Source organism: Pseudorca crassidens, chromosome 17 (genome assembly GCF_039906515.1).
Source record: "Pseudorca crassidens isolate mPseCra1 chromosome 17, mPseCra1.hap1, whole genome shotgun sequence".
Classification (NCBI taxonomy): Eukaryota; Metazoa; Chordata; class Mammalia; order Artiodactyla; family Delphinidae; genus Pseudorca; species Pseudorca crassidens.
Window position 1 is genome coordinate 1,170,449 of NC_090312.1, and position 15,062 is coordinate 1,185,510.

Sequence of the window (15,062 nt, forward strand, 5' to 3'; positions counted from 1 at the left end):
TGCCGGCACCTTTGTAAGGAGGACCCCTGGACTGAGAAGATACAGGAGCCCTTGCTCTCCTGGAACACGGTGGAGTTCTGAATATCCTTGCAAGGTCTGGCTGGTGGCCCTATGGGGCAGTGACCTTAACCGGCTGCCGGCTGGGGTGGGGGCAGGGGAGGGCCGCACCACAGCTGTTCCCAGAAATGTACATCCCCTCCCAGGGCTGACTCGACCTCTACCCGTTTGCCCATCGGCCTGTGCAAGGCAAGTCCTGATTTCCTAAGACCCTCGCTTTCCTCAGCGGACGCCTCTTCAGCTCCCAACCCCAGGGTTATGAAACGGGATCGGGCAGAGCAGTGGGTTAGATTCCGGGTCCAGAGTCCTCCCTTGGGGAGTCCCTGCACTCGCGTCCTGTGGAAGCACATCTCTTCCCGCACAGGAGGGGAGAGGTGGCCGGCAGTTTCTCGCTCCGGCCACCCAGGCCAGAGCCCCGCGCACGCTAGCCTGGGCGTCCGGGGACAAAGGCGCAGGCACATCTGGACGTGGGGGTCCAAGGTTGCCCTCCGTTCCGGGGCACCCAAGGCGTGTGGTCCCGGGCCGGACTGGCGGGAAGCACCGCGCTCAGCCCTGACGCCAAGACTATTCGGGCCCCAAAGATCGCCCCTCAGCGGGTCGCCCGGGGCCCCGCCCACCTTATGCAGGGGCGGGCCCTCGTGTGCCCATTGGTTCTGGCCGTCGCGCTGTCTCCCCGAGCGGCCCTCCCATTGGCCTCGCTCCGCTCACGTGACTGAGAGAACAAGGGGGCGTAGGCGGCGGCGGGGTGGGGGAGCGTACAGGGAAAACAAAGATGGCGGCCGCGCCGGGGTCGGTGGCCGCGGCGGCTGCGGGGCGACGCGCGGGCCGAACCCACTGAGGCGGCGGCGCAGGGAGCGGGGCTGCGGGGTCGCGGCGGCGGCGGCGAGAGGGCGGAGGGAGCGCGCGGCGCCCCTAACCTCTAGCCGCGGGAGCGCGCCGGCACCCGCCCGCCGGGCCGGCCGGCCGCGATGTCCGGCGCCGAGGAGGCCGGCGGGGGCGGCCCGGCCGCGGGGCCTGCCGGTGCCGTGCCGGCCGGGGTCGGGGCCGGGGCCGGGGTCGGGGTCGGGGCCGGGGCCGGAGCGTCTGCGGGGCCGGCGGCGGCGCTGGGCGAGGCGGCGGGGCCCGGGATCCCAGACGAGGCGGGCCTGGCCGGCGCCCGGCAGCTGCAGGAGGCGGCGGGCGACTCCGATGCGCCGCCCAAGAAGCGGCTACGGGCGGCCGAGACGGCCGAGGCGGCGGCGGCGGCGGCGGCGGCGGGCAGCGGGAAGCTGGAGGAGCGGCTCTACTCGGTTCTGTGCTGCACGGTCTGCCTGGACCTGCCCAAGGCCTCCGTGTACCAGGTAGGGCCGCCGGCCAGACCCGGCTCGGCTCCAGCCCCGCCGCGGCCGGCCCCCCGGCACCGCGTCTCCTCGGAGGCCAGGCCCGAGCCCTGGGGCCCAGAGGTGGGACTCTGGCGCCTGTTCGGAAGCTCCTCATTCTCGTCCTCTGGGAACTTTCCTGTTTCCTGCTCTGAACCTCCTTTTTTTCTCGTTGTGACTGCCCTTATTTCCTGATGGGAATCTCCTGTCTCCCACTTGGACGCCCCTTTTCTTTCCAGGTTCCCCTGTTGCCCCTTTCTCAGCACTCCTCAGCCCAACCTCAAGCTGACCCCAGAGAAAGCTGGCGACAGATGCCCGTGCTCCTCCCCACTTCTGAGCCTGCTCCGCGCAGCCCTGAGCTCCCTGGGCTCCGGGGGTCCCTGGTCTTTGCTCTTCCTCAAGTGTTTCTTCTCAGTTCTTTTACAGACACCCCCCCCCCAAAACCTGTCCTTATGCTCGTTCCGTATCCCTTTACCCTTTGATGTGGAAGAATCCCCTTTCCTTGTCACTTCTTTTTGGAAGAAAGTTGAGAAGGGAGGGGCTCACCTCTTTGCCCTCCCCCACCCCTTCCCCTCATTCCTGGTCTGGATGAACTGCCCACATCAAGCCCCACAGCCTGGGTCTTTTCTCCAGTCCCAGCCCCCGCCCCCGCCCAATCCAGTGCTTTCTGGACGTGCTGTGCCTCAGGCTGGGCTCCTACCACATCCCACCTCACCCACACCAGGTCTGGCTTCCTAGGCTACCGGTGCTCCAGGAGGTCTGTCCTCTTCCCTTCTGTCTGAAGAGCCAGCCTGGTGGCCGGACTCAAGAGTCCTTAACCCGCTCAGGGCTGCCAGAGAGGGTACTTAGCCCAGGGGGTCTCACTCGTGCACCCCGTAGCAGCAGGGTCACACTCTGGTCCCAGGGTCACTGCGCAGCGTTCTGCTTTCTCCGTTGTGTGTCTCTCTGCGCGTCAACCCCCATCTCTGATTACCCCCACACCCCCAGCCCCTTTGAGGAATGAAACAGGTATCCTGTCACCTTTCTTTGCATTTACAGGAGCTGGATATGGCCGATGGGCCTTGTCCCCCTGCTTATGCTCAGAGTGAGGGCTGTGGTGCGAGGGCCATTTTTGTAGTAAACAGGGCAGGCTATTCTGAATTGCCGTTTCCCCAACCTCTGGATCTCCAAATCCTTCCCGCTCTGGCATGAGTTTCCTTTGGAGGATCCCAGTGTGCCTGGGTGACGGAGGGAGAAGAGGCATTGGTGGGGAAGTGGGTTGAGTTCCTTGGGGAGAGGACACTGCCTTTCAACCCACCCTCCTGGGCTTTGGGAAGCTCCTGGCCGGAGGCCCTAGCTCAGGAGTACCACAGGCCTCCTGGCCCAGTGCAAATTGGGGTAGCGCTTCTCATAACCGCCTCAGCCTTGGGAGTGCACCTCAGGACTTGTCCTTTCTCTGGCCTCTTTGGCTTGCCCACGACCTTTTGATCCTCCCAAAAGCACTCTTCCTTCCTTGGGCCTTGAGTGGGAGTCTAGGAAGCCAAGCCAATGGTGGGGGGGGGTCCCAGGGGGATTAAGGGGTTCCTCATCTCTCTTCGTGTGAGTGGGCTGGAGATGGACCTGGCATGAAAACCGGCCATGTGGTACCAGCTCTGAGTCCACTCAGCACAGAGAGCTGCATTTCTGCCTCTGGCCGGAGCCCCTAGTGACCGGGCCTCTGAGCTTGGCTGCTTCAAACCGGTCCGCACCATGCTGGTAGCTGAGCTCTGGGCCGGCAGGAGGCAGGTGGCTGAGCAGCTCTGATGGGGAATGAAGGCTCTGGGCCACCTGGCCGGTGGCCTTCCCTATGGCCTAGTGGACTCTGCTCAGTGGCTTCCCTGGGAACGGGCCCGCTGAGTGAGGAGAGCCCACCAATGCTGAGCTGTGGGTTTTGGTACAAGCCCTCTGCCCCACCTTCATTCTTCCCAAGTGACACCCGGGCCTTGGCAGGGAGTTGATTCCCTCTCATCTCTAGAGGCTGGGAGAAAGCTTTAGAGCGTGTGATCAGTGGGAGAGCCCTTGGCCCTAAAAGCGTTGGCTGGAACCCTGCCACGGGTCAGAACTCGCTTTGGCTGCTGGAAGACCTGCCGTGTGATGGGGGCCCATGGGGCATGGATGCACAGCCGTGCCCACCCTGGAGCCTGGGGTGTGAGGTGCCCGAGGGAAGGCTTCTTGGTGGCTCCTTGCTGTGTGCAGTGGTCCGCATTATCCTCACAGCCACCCTGGATGGGGACATTTATTGGGGGGGGATCGAGATGGGCCCGGAGGCCCACCCCATTGCCTGGTTGGCATCAGAGCTGGGTTTGCTCTCAGGATGATTTGGTCAAGGACAGCACAGGTTCCACATGAGCTGCCTTGAAATGAGGACGCAGAGCTCTGTGTGCCCCTGGTTGGGGCCCACTGCTCGCCAACGCTTCTGGGCCTGGGCTCAGCCCCTCCGCTTCTGCTGGCCTTCTTTGGTGAGTCACGTTGACGGGCTGTCTCTGGTGGACCTGCTTCAGGCATGTGGTATGTTTTGCTCTCTGTTCCTATAGGCAACGTTTTGCCTGACCCCACCAGGATACGTGGTTCGGGGCAAGCACCGGCAGTGCTCCGCATCTGAGGGCTGTTTCAGATGGTACCCAGTTCTGGGGTGAGGAGAAGAGCCAGTGGCCGTGCTGAGCCCTGCACGCTGTGCCTGGCACTGGGGCCGCAGGAGCATCTCCATGGGCCTCTGGATGTGGCTGGGTACGCAGTAACTCGAGAGCTTGCTCTCCGGCTGCCAGCCCCTGCCTCTGTGTCTCTGGGGAAGCCTGGGTGGTGGTGAGAGCAGACACGGGCTGCACGGTTAGGCTTGGTCGCCTGCTCCCTGATCTGAGCCCCACAGTGTCGGCTCCGCCATGGGTCCAGTACCTCACACCACCTGGGTCGGGATTCTTGCTCTGGTGTCAGACCAGGGCCCTCGTGCAAATGGTTCTCGCCGTGACCTGCGTTAGGTCAGGTCAGGTCAGGTCAGGGCTGGGCTACAACTGGTATGGCAGGTGCTGGCTTTGATGTTCTCCGTGTGGGTGTTCGGTGTATTCTTGGTGACTGGCCTGACAAGGTGTGCAGCCACCTTCTAGGGTCCTGGGTGGGCACGGCAGCGGGCAACCAGCTAGGGGTAGGAGGGCCGGGGATGCAGCAGTGACGTGCACATAGGAGCTCTGTGTTGGAGCCGGCAACGGGCAGCTGTGCTGGCACCTGCTCTGAATGCAGCCCTGTGGCCCCAGGGCGATGTGAGCTAGGTCCTCTGCCTTCTTTGGGGGAAACACAGCCTCAGTGGGTGGTGCCTGGATCGTTGCAGCCGCAGCCTGATCCCTGACCCCATCTGGGACTCTCCTCCAGCCCTTCACACAAGGTGGACCTGGCCCTGACCCCGCTCGTGTCAGCTGAGGCCCTGAGCCGCAGACCAACATCTGGAGGGAGGGGCCGCAGAGCTCTCCCACCCCGACTTGGTTCTCAGCCAGGAAGGCTCCTGTGACCCCCACTGGGGTGGAGGAGTAGGCAGGGGGTCTTCGTCACAGTATGTGGTACCAACTGGCCTCTGGCTCCTGTGCCCACTGCTCCTGCCTCAGACCTGAGCCCCGCCCCTTCAGCCCATTGCTCTCCTGCCCCTGCTGCCTGGGTGCTCTCTCCTGTCCCTGCCCCTGCCCACTCCTGCTCCTCGTGGGCCCCACTGAGGCAGCACCCCTGCACCGAAGTCGTCTCCTCTCCCTGCTACAGGATGCCTGTCCCATCCCACCTGCCTGGGCACTTGACACCATCTGTCCTGTGGGAGGATTGAGGGTGTCCTGCTGCGCTTCCTGTCCCCGCCAGGACTCGGCTCAGCCCACTTGGCTTGGTTAGCTCGTTGGCAGCCATGTGGGTAAAAGGCCCAGGAAGCAGGGGTGGCTCCACCTCTGCTTGCGTCCTGGCCAATGTGGGTGCCCGCCTTGGGGAGCTTCCAAGTGCGCCGTCTTGGCATCTGTCGACCTGCCTGGTGCTGCAGACTCTGTTCAAGGTGATGTTTAAGGAATCTCCAATGGGGCTGCCCACCCACATGGCCTGGGACCCTCTTCCCCAGCTCCAAGACTATGACTGGCTCATGCTTTGAGAAAAAAGCTTTGAAAATATATCTGCTTAGCTATCCAAGACAAGGGCAGAGGGAAGAGCACGCTTCTGGTCTCTGACTAGATGCGAAATTGTGCTTTTTGTAGTGGTGGTTTGTCACTTGAGTTACCTTTTGATCCAGGCAGCACCTGGGCTCTGAGCAAGAGCCTGGCTGCAGGTTTGACGGCCCCCACCCAAGTCCCCGAGTCTCGGGGTGCTGTGACATCAGGAACTGCTGGCCCAGAACTTCAAACCCAAAACCTGGTGGAAGGTTGCAGTCCTGGCTTCCCCTGAGACACTTGTGTGTCTCAGACCCTGCATGGTCCCTTCCGGGCCCCTTGATGGAAGAGGTCAAGGAAACCTCAGGCCGAGTGTGCAGGGGTGTGTGGGGTGCCGTGAGGCCCTGCTGGGCCTGGTGAAGGGGGGCCTCCAGCTGGGCCGAGGGGCACTTTGGGGGTGGGTACCCTCCGCTGTGCTTTGGAGATGGGGCTGCTCACATGAGTCTGGGTGCTGAGCCTTCCTTTAGTGGTAAAGAGCGGAGTTGGGGGGCACCCCAGGGTTTGAGGGGACTGTGGACTCCAGGCCTAAAAGGCCTACTGATTGAGGATTTTCTAAGACCTGCTTTTGTCCCAAGGCCCAGGGGCCAGGGCTCCTCCTCAAGAGTCCGGACAGTTCCTTCAGCTCCCCCAGGGGGAAGCTGGTTCAGACAGAGGCCCCAGCCTGCATGGCCTGGGTGCACTGGGCAGGCGGGGGGAGGGGCTGCTGGGCGATGTCCTAGGGGCAGGGACAAATGCCCACTTTTGGGCCATTGCAGAGGGGCTTGGGCTGGGGCACAACTTGGTGGGGTTGGGGAACCCAGGGTTGAGAGAGGGAGAGGGGGTTTTGCTGAAATCACAGGCTTGTGCCTGGAGCCCTTCCTGAGGCTTCCGGGCAGGGGCTGCATGAGGGGCTAGCTGGGCTCTGCTGGGTGATGAGTGTGGTGCCAGGCATTAGTTCTCTGGGCACTGTGTGTCGCACTTGTGGTCCTGTCCTACCTCTTCAGTGCGTAATAAGGCCAGTCCTGTCCCTGTTGCCTTTTTTTTTTTTCAGCTGCACTGTGTGGCATGCAGAATCTTAGTTCCCCGACCAGGGTTCGAACCCGTGCTCCCTGCAGTAGAAGCGCGGAGTCTTAACCACTGGACCGCCAGGGAAGTCCCCTTGTTGTCTTTTTTTTTTTTTTTTTTTTAATTTGGTTGGGCTGGGTCTTAGTTGTGGCAGGCGTGTCCTTAGTTGTGGTTTGTGGGCTCCTTAGTTGTGGCTCGCCGGCTCCTTAGTTGAAGCACGTGGGCTCCTTAGTTGCAGCTCGCAGTCTCCTTTGCTGTGGCATGCGAACTCTTAGTTGCAGCATGCATGTGGGATCTAGTTCCCTGACCCAGGCTCCCTGCGTTGGGAGTGTGGAGTCTTATCCACTGTGCTATCAGGGAAGTACCTCCCCGCCCCCTGTTGTCTTTTGTGCCTGAGAAAATTGAGGCCCAGAAAAGGATGTGACCAGCCTCAGAGCATACTGCTGGTGACCTGTGGGATCTGGCCAGCATCTGTCCTGGGAGGGCCTGGGAGGCCCTACAAGCTCCTGCATCGTGGAGCCCCCTCCGTAGCCCTCCCTGTCTCTAGGGTCTTCCTGGCAGGTGGTGGGAAGGCAGCCCATCCTGGGCACTGCAGGAACTGCTCCTTGGAACTGCCCAAGCTCTCTGGGGCTTGGCCCTGGCACATAGCGTGGGGCACTCTGACTGCCCTGGCTTGTGCTGTCTGTCAGAGGCTTGGCGTATGGCCAACGCTGTGCTGAGCCCTCTGGGGCCCAGCTTCTGGATGGGCAAAATGGGGCAGGTACAGTCCAGCCCGACCACCGCAGAGGCCCTGGGCCAGGCCTGCGTGCAGAGTTGGGTCTTGCTCTGGAGGCCGAGGGGGAGCCTGGCTGGTGGGGAGGGCTCTGGAGCACGGTGACTCTCCTGCTGTGGACAGACTGCCTGGGCTGGGTAGGTGCTGGGGCCAAGGCTGGCCACCTGGGTCCACCGAGAGAGCGTACCTTGGGCAGCCGGTAAGGGACTAGCCACGTGTGGACGTTGGCTTGTCCCTTGGCAGGCCGGCAGCACTTGGGGCGTCTTGCTGGTTAGCCGCATTCCGATTCAGAGCTGAGCTGTTAGGGCTGGAGGGGCAGTGCCCCCGCCTCCCCAGAGCCCAACAGAGGGCAGGTGCCCTAGTACCTGAGCCTGTGTTGGGTCTGGAGGCTCCAGGGGTGTGGGGTGGGGACTGGCCCTGGAGGCTGGGAACTCCTGCGGCCCCCAGGTTCTGAGGAAAGGCCTGCCAGGGGGGTGCGCAGGTCACACCCTCTGCTCCAGAGCAGTGGGCTTTCAGGGCAGCGCTGGGAGTGAGCAGTCACACAGTTGGCAGCCTCGGGTCCCTCAGGACGTCCCAGGACTCCATCCCGAGTCTCGCCTGCAGGCCCACGCCCTGGCTGGGCCACCAGAGACAGGAGAAGCCAGCTGAGTTGGGCCCAGCAGTGGCTGTTGCTCTCTGATGAGGCCGCGGGCCCTGCCTTGGGGCATGTAGAACTAGAGCTGGCCACACTGTAGTGTGGGGTCCCCAGGCCTTCCTGGCTTCTTCACTGGGGTGCTAGGCAGCGGCTGGGACTTCAGCAAGCCCAGTGCTGCCTTGTCTGGCCTCACTTCCGGGGGCCCTGCAGCTTCTTCCTCCCGTGACTGAGTGCTTCCTCTCTGCCTTCTAGAAGCCATAGCGATCCCTGGGCCTGTGGCACGGTGAAGCCAGGCCCTCTTGGGCTCAGGCCCTTGGCGGGGCTTTGAGAACACATGTGACCTGGGCTCTTGGTCTGGGCTTCCTACAGGGTGGCAGCAGCCTATGGTGCCGTGTCCCCCCACCCTCTCCACTCATCGCGTCTCTGGCTTCTCCGCTGACCCCGGGCAGTGGACGGGGCAGACTGCTTTTCCTCCCTGGCCGCTCTCGGGACCAGCCTCGCTCCACAACCCCCAGCCAGGCTGTGTGTCCAGAGCAGTGCTGGCCGGCCCTTGCCAGTCCCCTCCTCGTCTCGCACATCTTAACTTTTGACCTGACTTAGAAATTAAGATGTGAGTGCAGCCGATCTAGGGTGTTTGTGTGGACCTGGATCCTGACTGGGGCCTTTGTCCCCGGCCCCACCACTGGTCCTCAGCACATAGGTCCCATCACTCACTGGACCCCAAGCACGACCCGCAGGCGCTAAGAGTTCACTCAGCCTCTTGCAGCCCTCAGCTCAGGGTGCACGGACCCCTGGTGTTTACCGAGGACCCCATCGTGTGCAGGCGTGGCTTGGCAGTGGCCATGTGAGTCCCTCTACCACACTGGATCCCAGTCGCAAAAGGGTCCTGGGCCCCAAGGAAGCCTGTGGAAGCACTGCCTGCCCACTTGCCCTCAGCCACTGGGCGTCTCCCAATGGAGATAGGTGCCCTCGGCGGGGGGGCCCACACTCCCACCAGTGTTCCCCGGGCTCCAAGACTGCCGTGTCTGCCCTGGAGGACACAGCTTGTCTACTCTTGCACCTCTGGTTCCCGTGTGGGCCTCTCCTCCCCCAACCCCGTGAGCCCCTGCAGGCCCAGGCCCATAGCTTGCCACGTGTCTCAAGGGCACCAAGTGGGTGCTCAGGAGGTGTGTGGAGCCAGTGAGAGAGCCGAGGTAGCTGAGCCGGCAGCCCACTGTCCACACACCAGGACCCCCAGCAGGGAGGGGCAGGTCGCCGACGGTGTCGTCTGTTCCTTGGATCCACAGGCTCAGCCAGGGAGGGGCCTGGCTCCTAGGCCCAAAGCCAGCAACGCTCCTGCGGGCGCACGCTGCCCACGTGCCCTGTCCTGGGCCAAGTGGGCCTCCCTGCCCACCACGGCTCTGTGCCACCGGTCCTTGGGAAGGTCCCCTCCAGGTAGCCAGCCCCACTGGGCGGGTGGCAGCTGCCTGCTCACCTTTGCGGGCCCAGGAGGCTAGAGTGGCGGGGCCAGGCTGAGGGTGCAGCTGCCTCGGCATGGGCAGCTGGCCGAGAGCCCGCGTTCCGTGGGCGTCCCTGAATCAGGCCCTGTGGTGGACTTTGGGGACAGTCTCCAGCCCCTGGATGGGAAAAGCCCCCGTGTGGCCCACCCAGTGCCCACCGGTGGGCCACCACAGTGAAGAGCCCGAACCTCTGCTGCCAATGAGGGCCACCTCGAGACCCGCCCTCTCCATGGGGACCCTGCTGGCCGCGTGCACAGGGCTCCGGGAGGACAGCCTGGCCCTCCCTCGGGAGTGGGAGTGGCAGCCTGTGCTTGTCGGGCAGCAGCCTGCCCGCGGCCCCTGCACCGCAGCCCCTGGGAGGGGCCGGCAGTGGGGCGGGCGCGCGTCTGCGCGGCCCTGCAGGTCCGTGAGCTTCATCTCCCTTTCCTTCTCCGCAGTGTACTAATGGGCACTTGATGTGCGCTGGCTGTTTTATCCACCTACTAGCAGATGCCCGGCTGAAGGAGGAGCAAGCCACGTGCCCCAACTGTCGTTGCGAGATCAGTAAGAGCCTCTGCTGCCGCAACCTGGCCGTGGAGAAGGCCGTGAGCGAGCTGCCCTCTGAGTGTGGCTTCTGCCTGTGCCAGTTCCCCCGCTCCCTCCTGGAGAGGCACCAGAAAGAGGAGTGCCAGGACAGGTAAGCACCTGGGCCGCCTGGCCTGCCTGCCGGGGGCTTGGCTCCACACACGCCACCCGGTGGCAACCTCACAGGGCCGGGTTAGTGCAAAGCTGCTCAGGTCCCAGGCCGTGGAGGGGGCGGGCGGGAAGCTCCACAGACTCGGGGGCTTAGATCTGCAACTGGAAGCGTCTGAACGTTATCCTGACCCTCCAGGGTTCCTTGTGGCTGTGTGGTGGCTTCTTCCTTAGAGACTGTCCGTGGTGTCCCCGGACCAGGAAAGTGTGGCCAGCACAGGGGCTCTGGGAGCACAGCGTGATGGTGCCACTAGCACCCCAATCCCCCCCTCCAGGGGGCCAGGCTGCCGAGCCTCCCCTGGAGTGAAGCCACGCGGGGCCCAGGACCGTTGTGGAGAGACGCCCCATGGCAGTGGGTGCAGGGGGCGTGCACACGCACAGCTCACACATGCCCTGCTCCTTCTCAGGCTCTCACGCACTCTGACCCCTTCCTGAGGGCCGGCACGTGGGGAACATGTCCTTCAGGGAGCAGTCTGTGTGAGCAGGGCTGGTTGGAGGCCCACTGGCACAGCCACCTTCCACGGGGCGCGGGTGTGACCGCAGGGCTCACCTCCTCCCCAGGGTGACGCAGTGCAAGTACAAGCGTATCGGCTGCCCATGGCACGGCCCTTTCCACGAGCTGACAGTGCACGAGGCCGCGTGTGCCCACCCAACCAAGACGGGCAATGAGCTGATGGAGATCCTGGACGAGATGGACCAGAGCCACCGCAAGGAGATGCAGCTCTACAACAGCATCTTTAGCCTGCTCAGCTTCGAGAAGATCGGCTACACAGGTGAGGCGCCCTGCTGCCTGCTGCATGCCACACAGGCTGGGGGTGGGGCCGGCGGCCGGGAGCCGGGGGAGCCATGGGGTCTGGGCAGTGGCACAGGCTGCACCAGATGGCCAGGCTCTGGACAAGCTCCTGGTGAATGGGAGGACATCTAAGGGAGAAGAGGGGCTGGAGGCTGAGCCGGGGAGGGGCCGGGCAGGACCCTGGGGGCACCTGCATGGCTCTCACAGAGGCCCTTCCCACCTGTCCTCCCTACCCCGGCCCTGCTACCCCAGCAAAGTGGTGTCCTCACCGTGTGGGGCTGCACAACCTTGGGACAGTTGGGGTCTAACCGGAAGGTGGGCGTGTCTTGGGGGGTTCTGGGAGCTGAGGGCCTGCCCTGCGGAGCCAGGGGCAAGAAGAGCACTCGTCATGGCAGGTCCTACCTGCAGGCGGTTACTGCAGTGGCCACGGGCTTCCTGAGGCCAGCGAGAAGATGGTCAGGGCCAGGGCTCCAGAACGAGCTGAGGGTGCCCGACCCAAACTGCTGGGAGTGGATGCCCAGGGATGGGCAGGCTGGACTGCGCCCAGGCCCACTGGATCTCTCGGGCTCTCCTGGCCGCCGCCACTGCCTTTGGACACTCTGGGGAGCAGAGCCTGGTCTAGACACAGAGAATAGCGAGAAGCCCCTGCTGTCGCTGGAGCTGCCGGGGGTACTCTGGCCCTATGCTGCCCGGCCCACACCAGGCGGCCGGCTCCGAGCGCCAAGGGCAGTCACGGGCAGCCAGTCAGACTGTGCCGCCTGGACCGGGCCTGGCTATAGGTGGGGGCCTGCGGAGGCCGGGGTCTCAGCACGAGAAGACCGCGGCCGCTGGGCAGTCGTAGCCTCAGCTGCCCCGGTGGGCACTGTGTCACAAACAGTCCAGGCCAGGCCTGGAGAGTCTGGGTGGACCGAGGCGTCGTGACTGCAGCCGTGGCCGGGCAGGGAGGACTGGCCGCCTCTGTGGAGGGACTCGCCAGCCGTGGGCCACGGGCTCTGCCGAGAGAACTGTGTGACGGCAGTCGCCCACTGACCGACGGGCCCTTCGGCTGGCCGGCAGAGCCCAGCTCCAGCCACGCAATGGCACTCTGCCTCGAGGCCCAACACACCAGCCCGGCCGCCGGCTTTTCTGGCAGCTCTGTATCGGAACCAATAAAGTACACTTGTTCACAGAACTGCATCCTGTCTGTGTGTCTGCTTACCCCGGCCCCCTGGGCGGGGCCTCTCCCTCTGCTGGGCCCTGGGGAAGGGTGAGGAGGGAGGCCTCACCTGACCTGGGGGTCAGGCGGGGCTGGCCGTTCACCTCTCGCAGCCTCTGGACTCTGCCGCTAACGCGTGTCACTTCTGTTCGTAGTTGTTTCCCCAAAGCTTGCGTGCGCCTCCGTTTGCCATAATTGCGTTTGATTTGCCTTGTGACAAGTAGAGCCCGCTGTGTCCTGGTAAGTTGCCTTCCTCCCTGGCCGAGCCCGTGTCCCCGGCCGGCTGGGAAGGCGCTGCCCCTGGCCCTGCCTGCTCTGACCGCCGGCTCCCCGGCCTGTCTGTCTCCACAGAGGTCCAGTTCCGGCCGTACCGCACGGATGACTTCATCACGCGCCTGTACTACGAGACGCCGCGGTTCACGGTGCTGAACCAGACGTGGGTCCTAAAGGCGCGCGTGAACGACTCGGAGCGCAACCCCAACCTGTCGTGCAAGCGCACGCTGTCCTTCCAGCTCCTCCTCAAGAGCAAGGTGACGGCGCCCCTGGAGTGCTCTTTCCTGCTGCTCAAGGGCCCGTACGACGACGTGAAGATCAGCCCTGTCATCTACCACTTTGTCTTCACCAACGAGAGCAACGAGACGGACTACGTGCCGCTGCCCATCGTCGACTCCGTGGAGTGCAACAAGCTGCTGGCTGCCAAGAACATCAACCTGCGGCTCTTCCTGTTCCAAATACAGAAGTAGGCAGCCCCGTGGCACTGCCCATGCCTGCCCGGCAGCAGCCTCACGGCGCCATCGCCCATCTCAGCCAAGGAGAAGGAACAGAAGCGAACACTGGGACGTCTGCATGCGTGTGCGAAGGTGGGAGCGCCCCCCTCGCCCTCTGCCCCACCTCCCCTGTCCCAGGCGCTGGAGGCCGGGCCACCGCAGAGGAGACGCTGCTCCGGGACCCAAGGGGCGCGGCGCAGCACGGCAGCCTGGCCCCGGCCCCTACCGCGCAGCGGGCCACACGCCTGCTCTGGGCCACACATGGGGCTGCGCATGGCCCCTGGGCCGGGCTCGGGGGCGCTGACCTCAGACGGCATATTTGATTGCAATTAAAAAGGCACCCTTGTTTCCTACTTTCTGTTTTGTTCGAGGGGAAGGCGTGGCTGTAATTGGACAGAATGGGGTCTTCGGTTTGGCCAAGGGTCAGAGCCCGCCCATCCCTGTGACTGCACCTTCACGTGCCCCGCCCCAGGAGAGACTTGGAGTTGCTGCCCCCTCTGTCACAGGCCTGGGCAGGGGAACGGGCGGGGTCGGGGCTCCCACTAGCCCAGCACATCCCAGCCCCAGCTGCTCCAGGGAGGCAGGACTTGGCCGCCAGGGCTCAGCGACTTTTCGGAATGCAGGGTGATTTTCTGTCTCTTCCCAGGGAACAAATTAACCCCTTGACAAGGCTCTTGTACAAGTTATGCAAATTTAGCAAGAGAGAATCTATCTTCTGTATTCAGCCTTAAGGACTCAGTGTCCCCAGGCTGTGAGGAGAGTTCTGGGGTCTGCCGGCGGTGAGCAATCCTGGCTGTGTGAGGGTCTGAGTGGTCCAGCTGCCCCCATGCTGCTCTCAGGGACCAGCTGCTGGCCCTGCATCCAGGGCTCTGCATGGAAGTCAGCGCTGGGCAGTGTGGTTTCTCACCCGAGGGAGGTGGGCCCCCCGAGGTCCTGCAGTCCTGCCCCAGAGCTGCAGTGAGCAGGCCCAAGTGCAGGCCTCACAGGGGGAAGGAGCCCTGCCTGGGGATCCCGGGACCCTGGGGCCTACTGGGAAAGGGAGAGCTCGGGGCCCTGCTTAGGAGACAAGGCTCTTCTGCAATAGTTTCTCGTTGCTTCAATACCAAAGAACTGTTTGCTTCGCCCCCAGCCAGGCCCACCCCGTGCTCAGAGCAGCCCCTGCTGGCCTGGCCCCCTATTGCCCAGGCCCTGCAGGCTCAGTGGGCAGGGCCGCCCTGGCCTATCTCTGGGGGCTCCTTTCTCTCCCGGCCCTCGAGGTGGGGAGCTGAGAAGGGGAGTGAAGGAGCTATGGGGTACAGCTCGAGCCTCAGCCAGTTCCTAGTGGACGAAGCAGCCCTTCCAGGCTGGCAGGTCCCCTCTTCCCCACCCAGCGCATGGGGCTGGCGGGGGTCCCATCCTACAAGGCCGACTCAGCCTGGCTTGCCCTCCACAAAGAAAGACCCCACCCCAGCCCCAGCCCATCCTTGTGGGCATCTGACCCAGGCATACCCTGGTGTTGTCCCACTGCCCTCAGGGGCTGCCCCTGCCTGCCTGTGGGCACAGAGGATGACATTCACGTCAACACGGGCCAGGTCTCCTGTGCATGGATGGTGCCCTGTCACCCTGTTGGGTCTCTTGGGGATGGACACCCTCTCTGTCGATTCCAAAGTGACCATATTGTGAGCGGGGCCAGGACAGGGGTGGGTTTGCCTGGTCTGTGTGTGCCTGGGTGCCTGTGTGAGATTGAGGAAGCAGAGGGGCGGGCCCCCGGCAGCTCTCCTGGGTGGGGCAGGTGAAGGTGTGTGGCTGCCACAGAGGGCCAGGCAGGAGAAGGGCAAAGCCAGGGCTGGGCTAGCAGACCTGTTGTGGGGGTGGGTGGGTACCAGAGGGGCTGGGCTCTGTGGCACCAGGATCAGAGTTCCAGCTGCTGGAACACACAGCTGGGGGCACATGGCCCTCGAGTTCCAAATGCCCAACTGAGTGCATGGGAGTGGGTTGGCACCCAGGCAAGGCCCTCCCTGTAGGGGTGTGGGTGGGTTTGGGGGGGC

At 63.9% G+C, this 15,062-nt stretch overlaps 1 protein-coding gene across 2 annotated transcripts; it reads left to right on the forward strand.

The window, feature by feature from the left end:
- Nucleotides 1–827: 827 nt before the first annotated feature.
- Nucleotides 828–13,388, forward strand: ZFTRAF1 (zinc finger TRAF-type containing 1). Of its 2 annotated transcripts, none has more exons than XM_067712529.1 (4): nt 828–846; nt 9,986–10,224; nt 10,842–11,053; nt 12,620–13,388. In XM_067712529.1, the coding sequence occupies exons 2-4, from the start codon at nt 10,004–10,006 to the stop codon at nt 13,009–13,011; spliced, it is 825 nt and encodes a 274-aa protein (XP_067568630.1). In that variant the 5' UTR covers nt 828–846; nt 9,986–10,003; the 3' UTR covers nt 13,012–13,388. The 2 variants fall into 2 exon arrangements, with proteins under 2 accessions (XP_067568630.1, XP_067568631.1); XM_067712530.1 differs by lacking the exon at nt 828–846 and adding an exon at nt 897–1,397.
- The last annotated feature ends 1,674 nt before the right edge of the window (nt 13,389–15,062 follow it).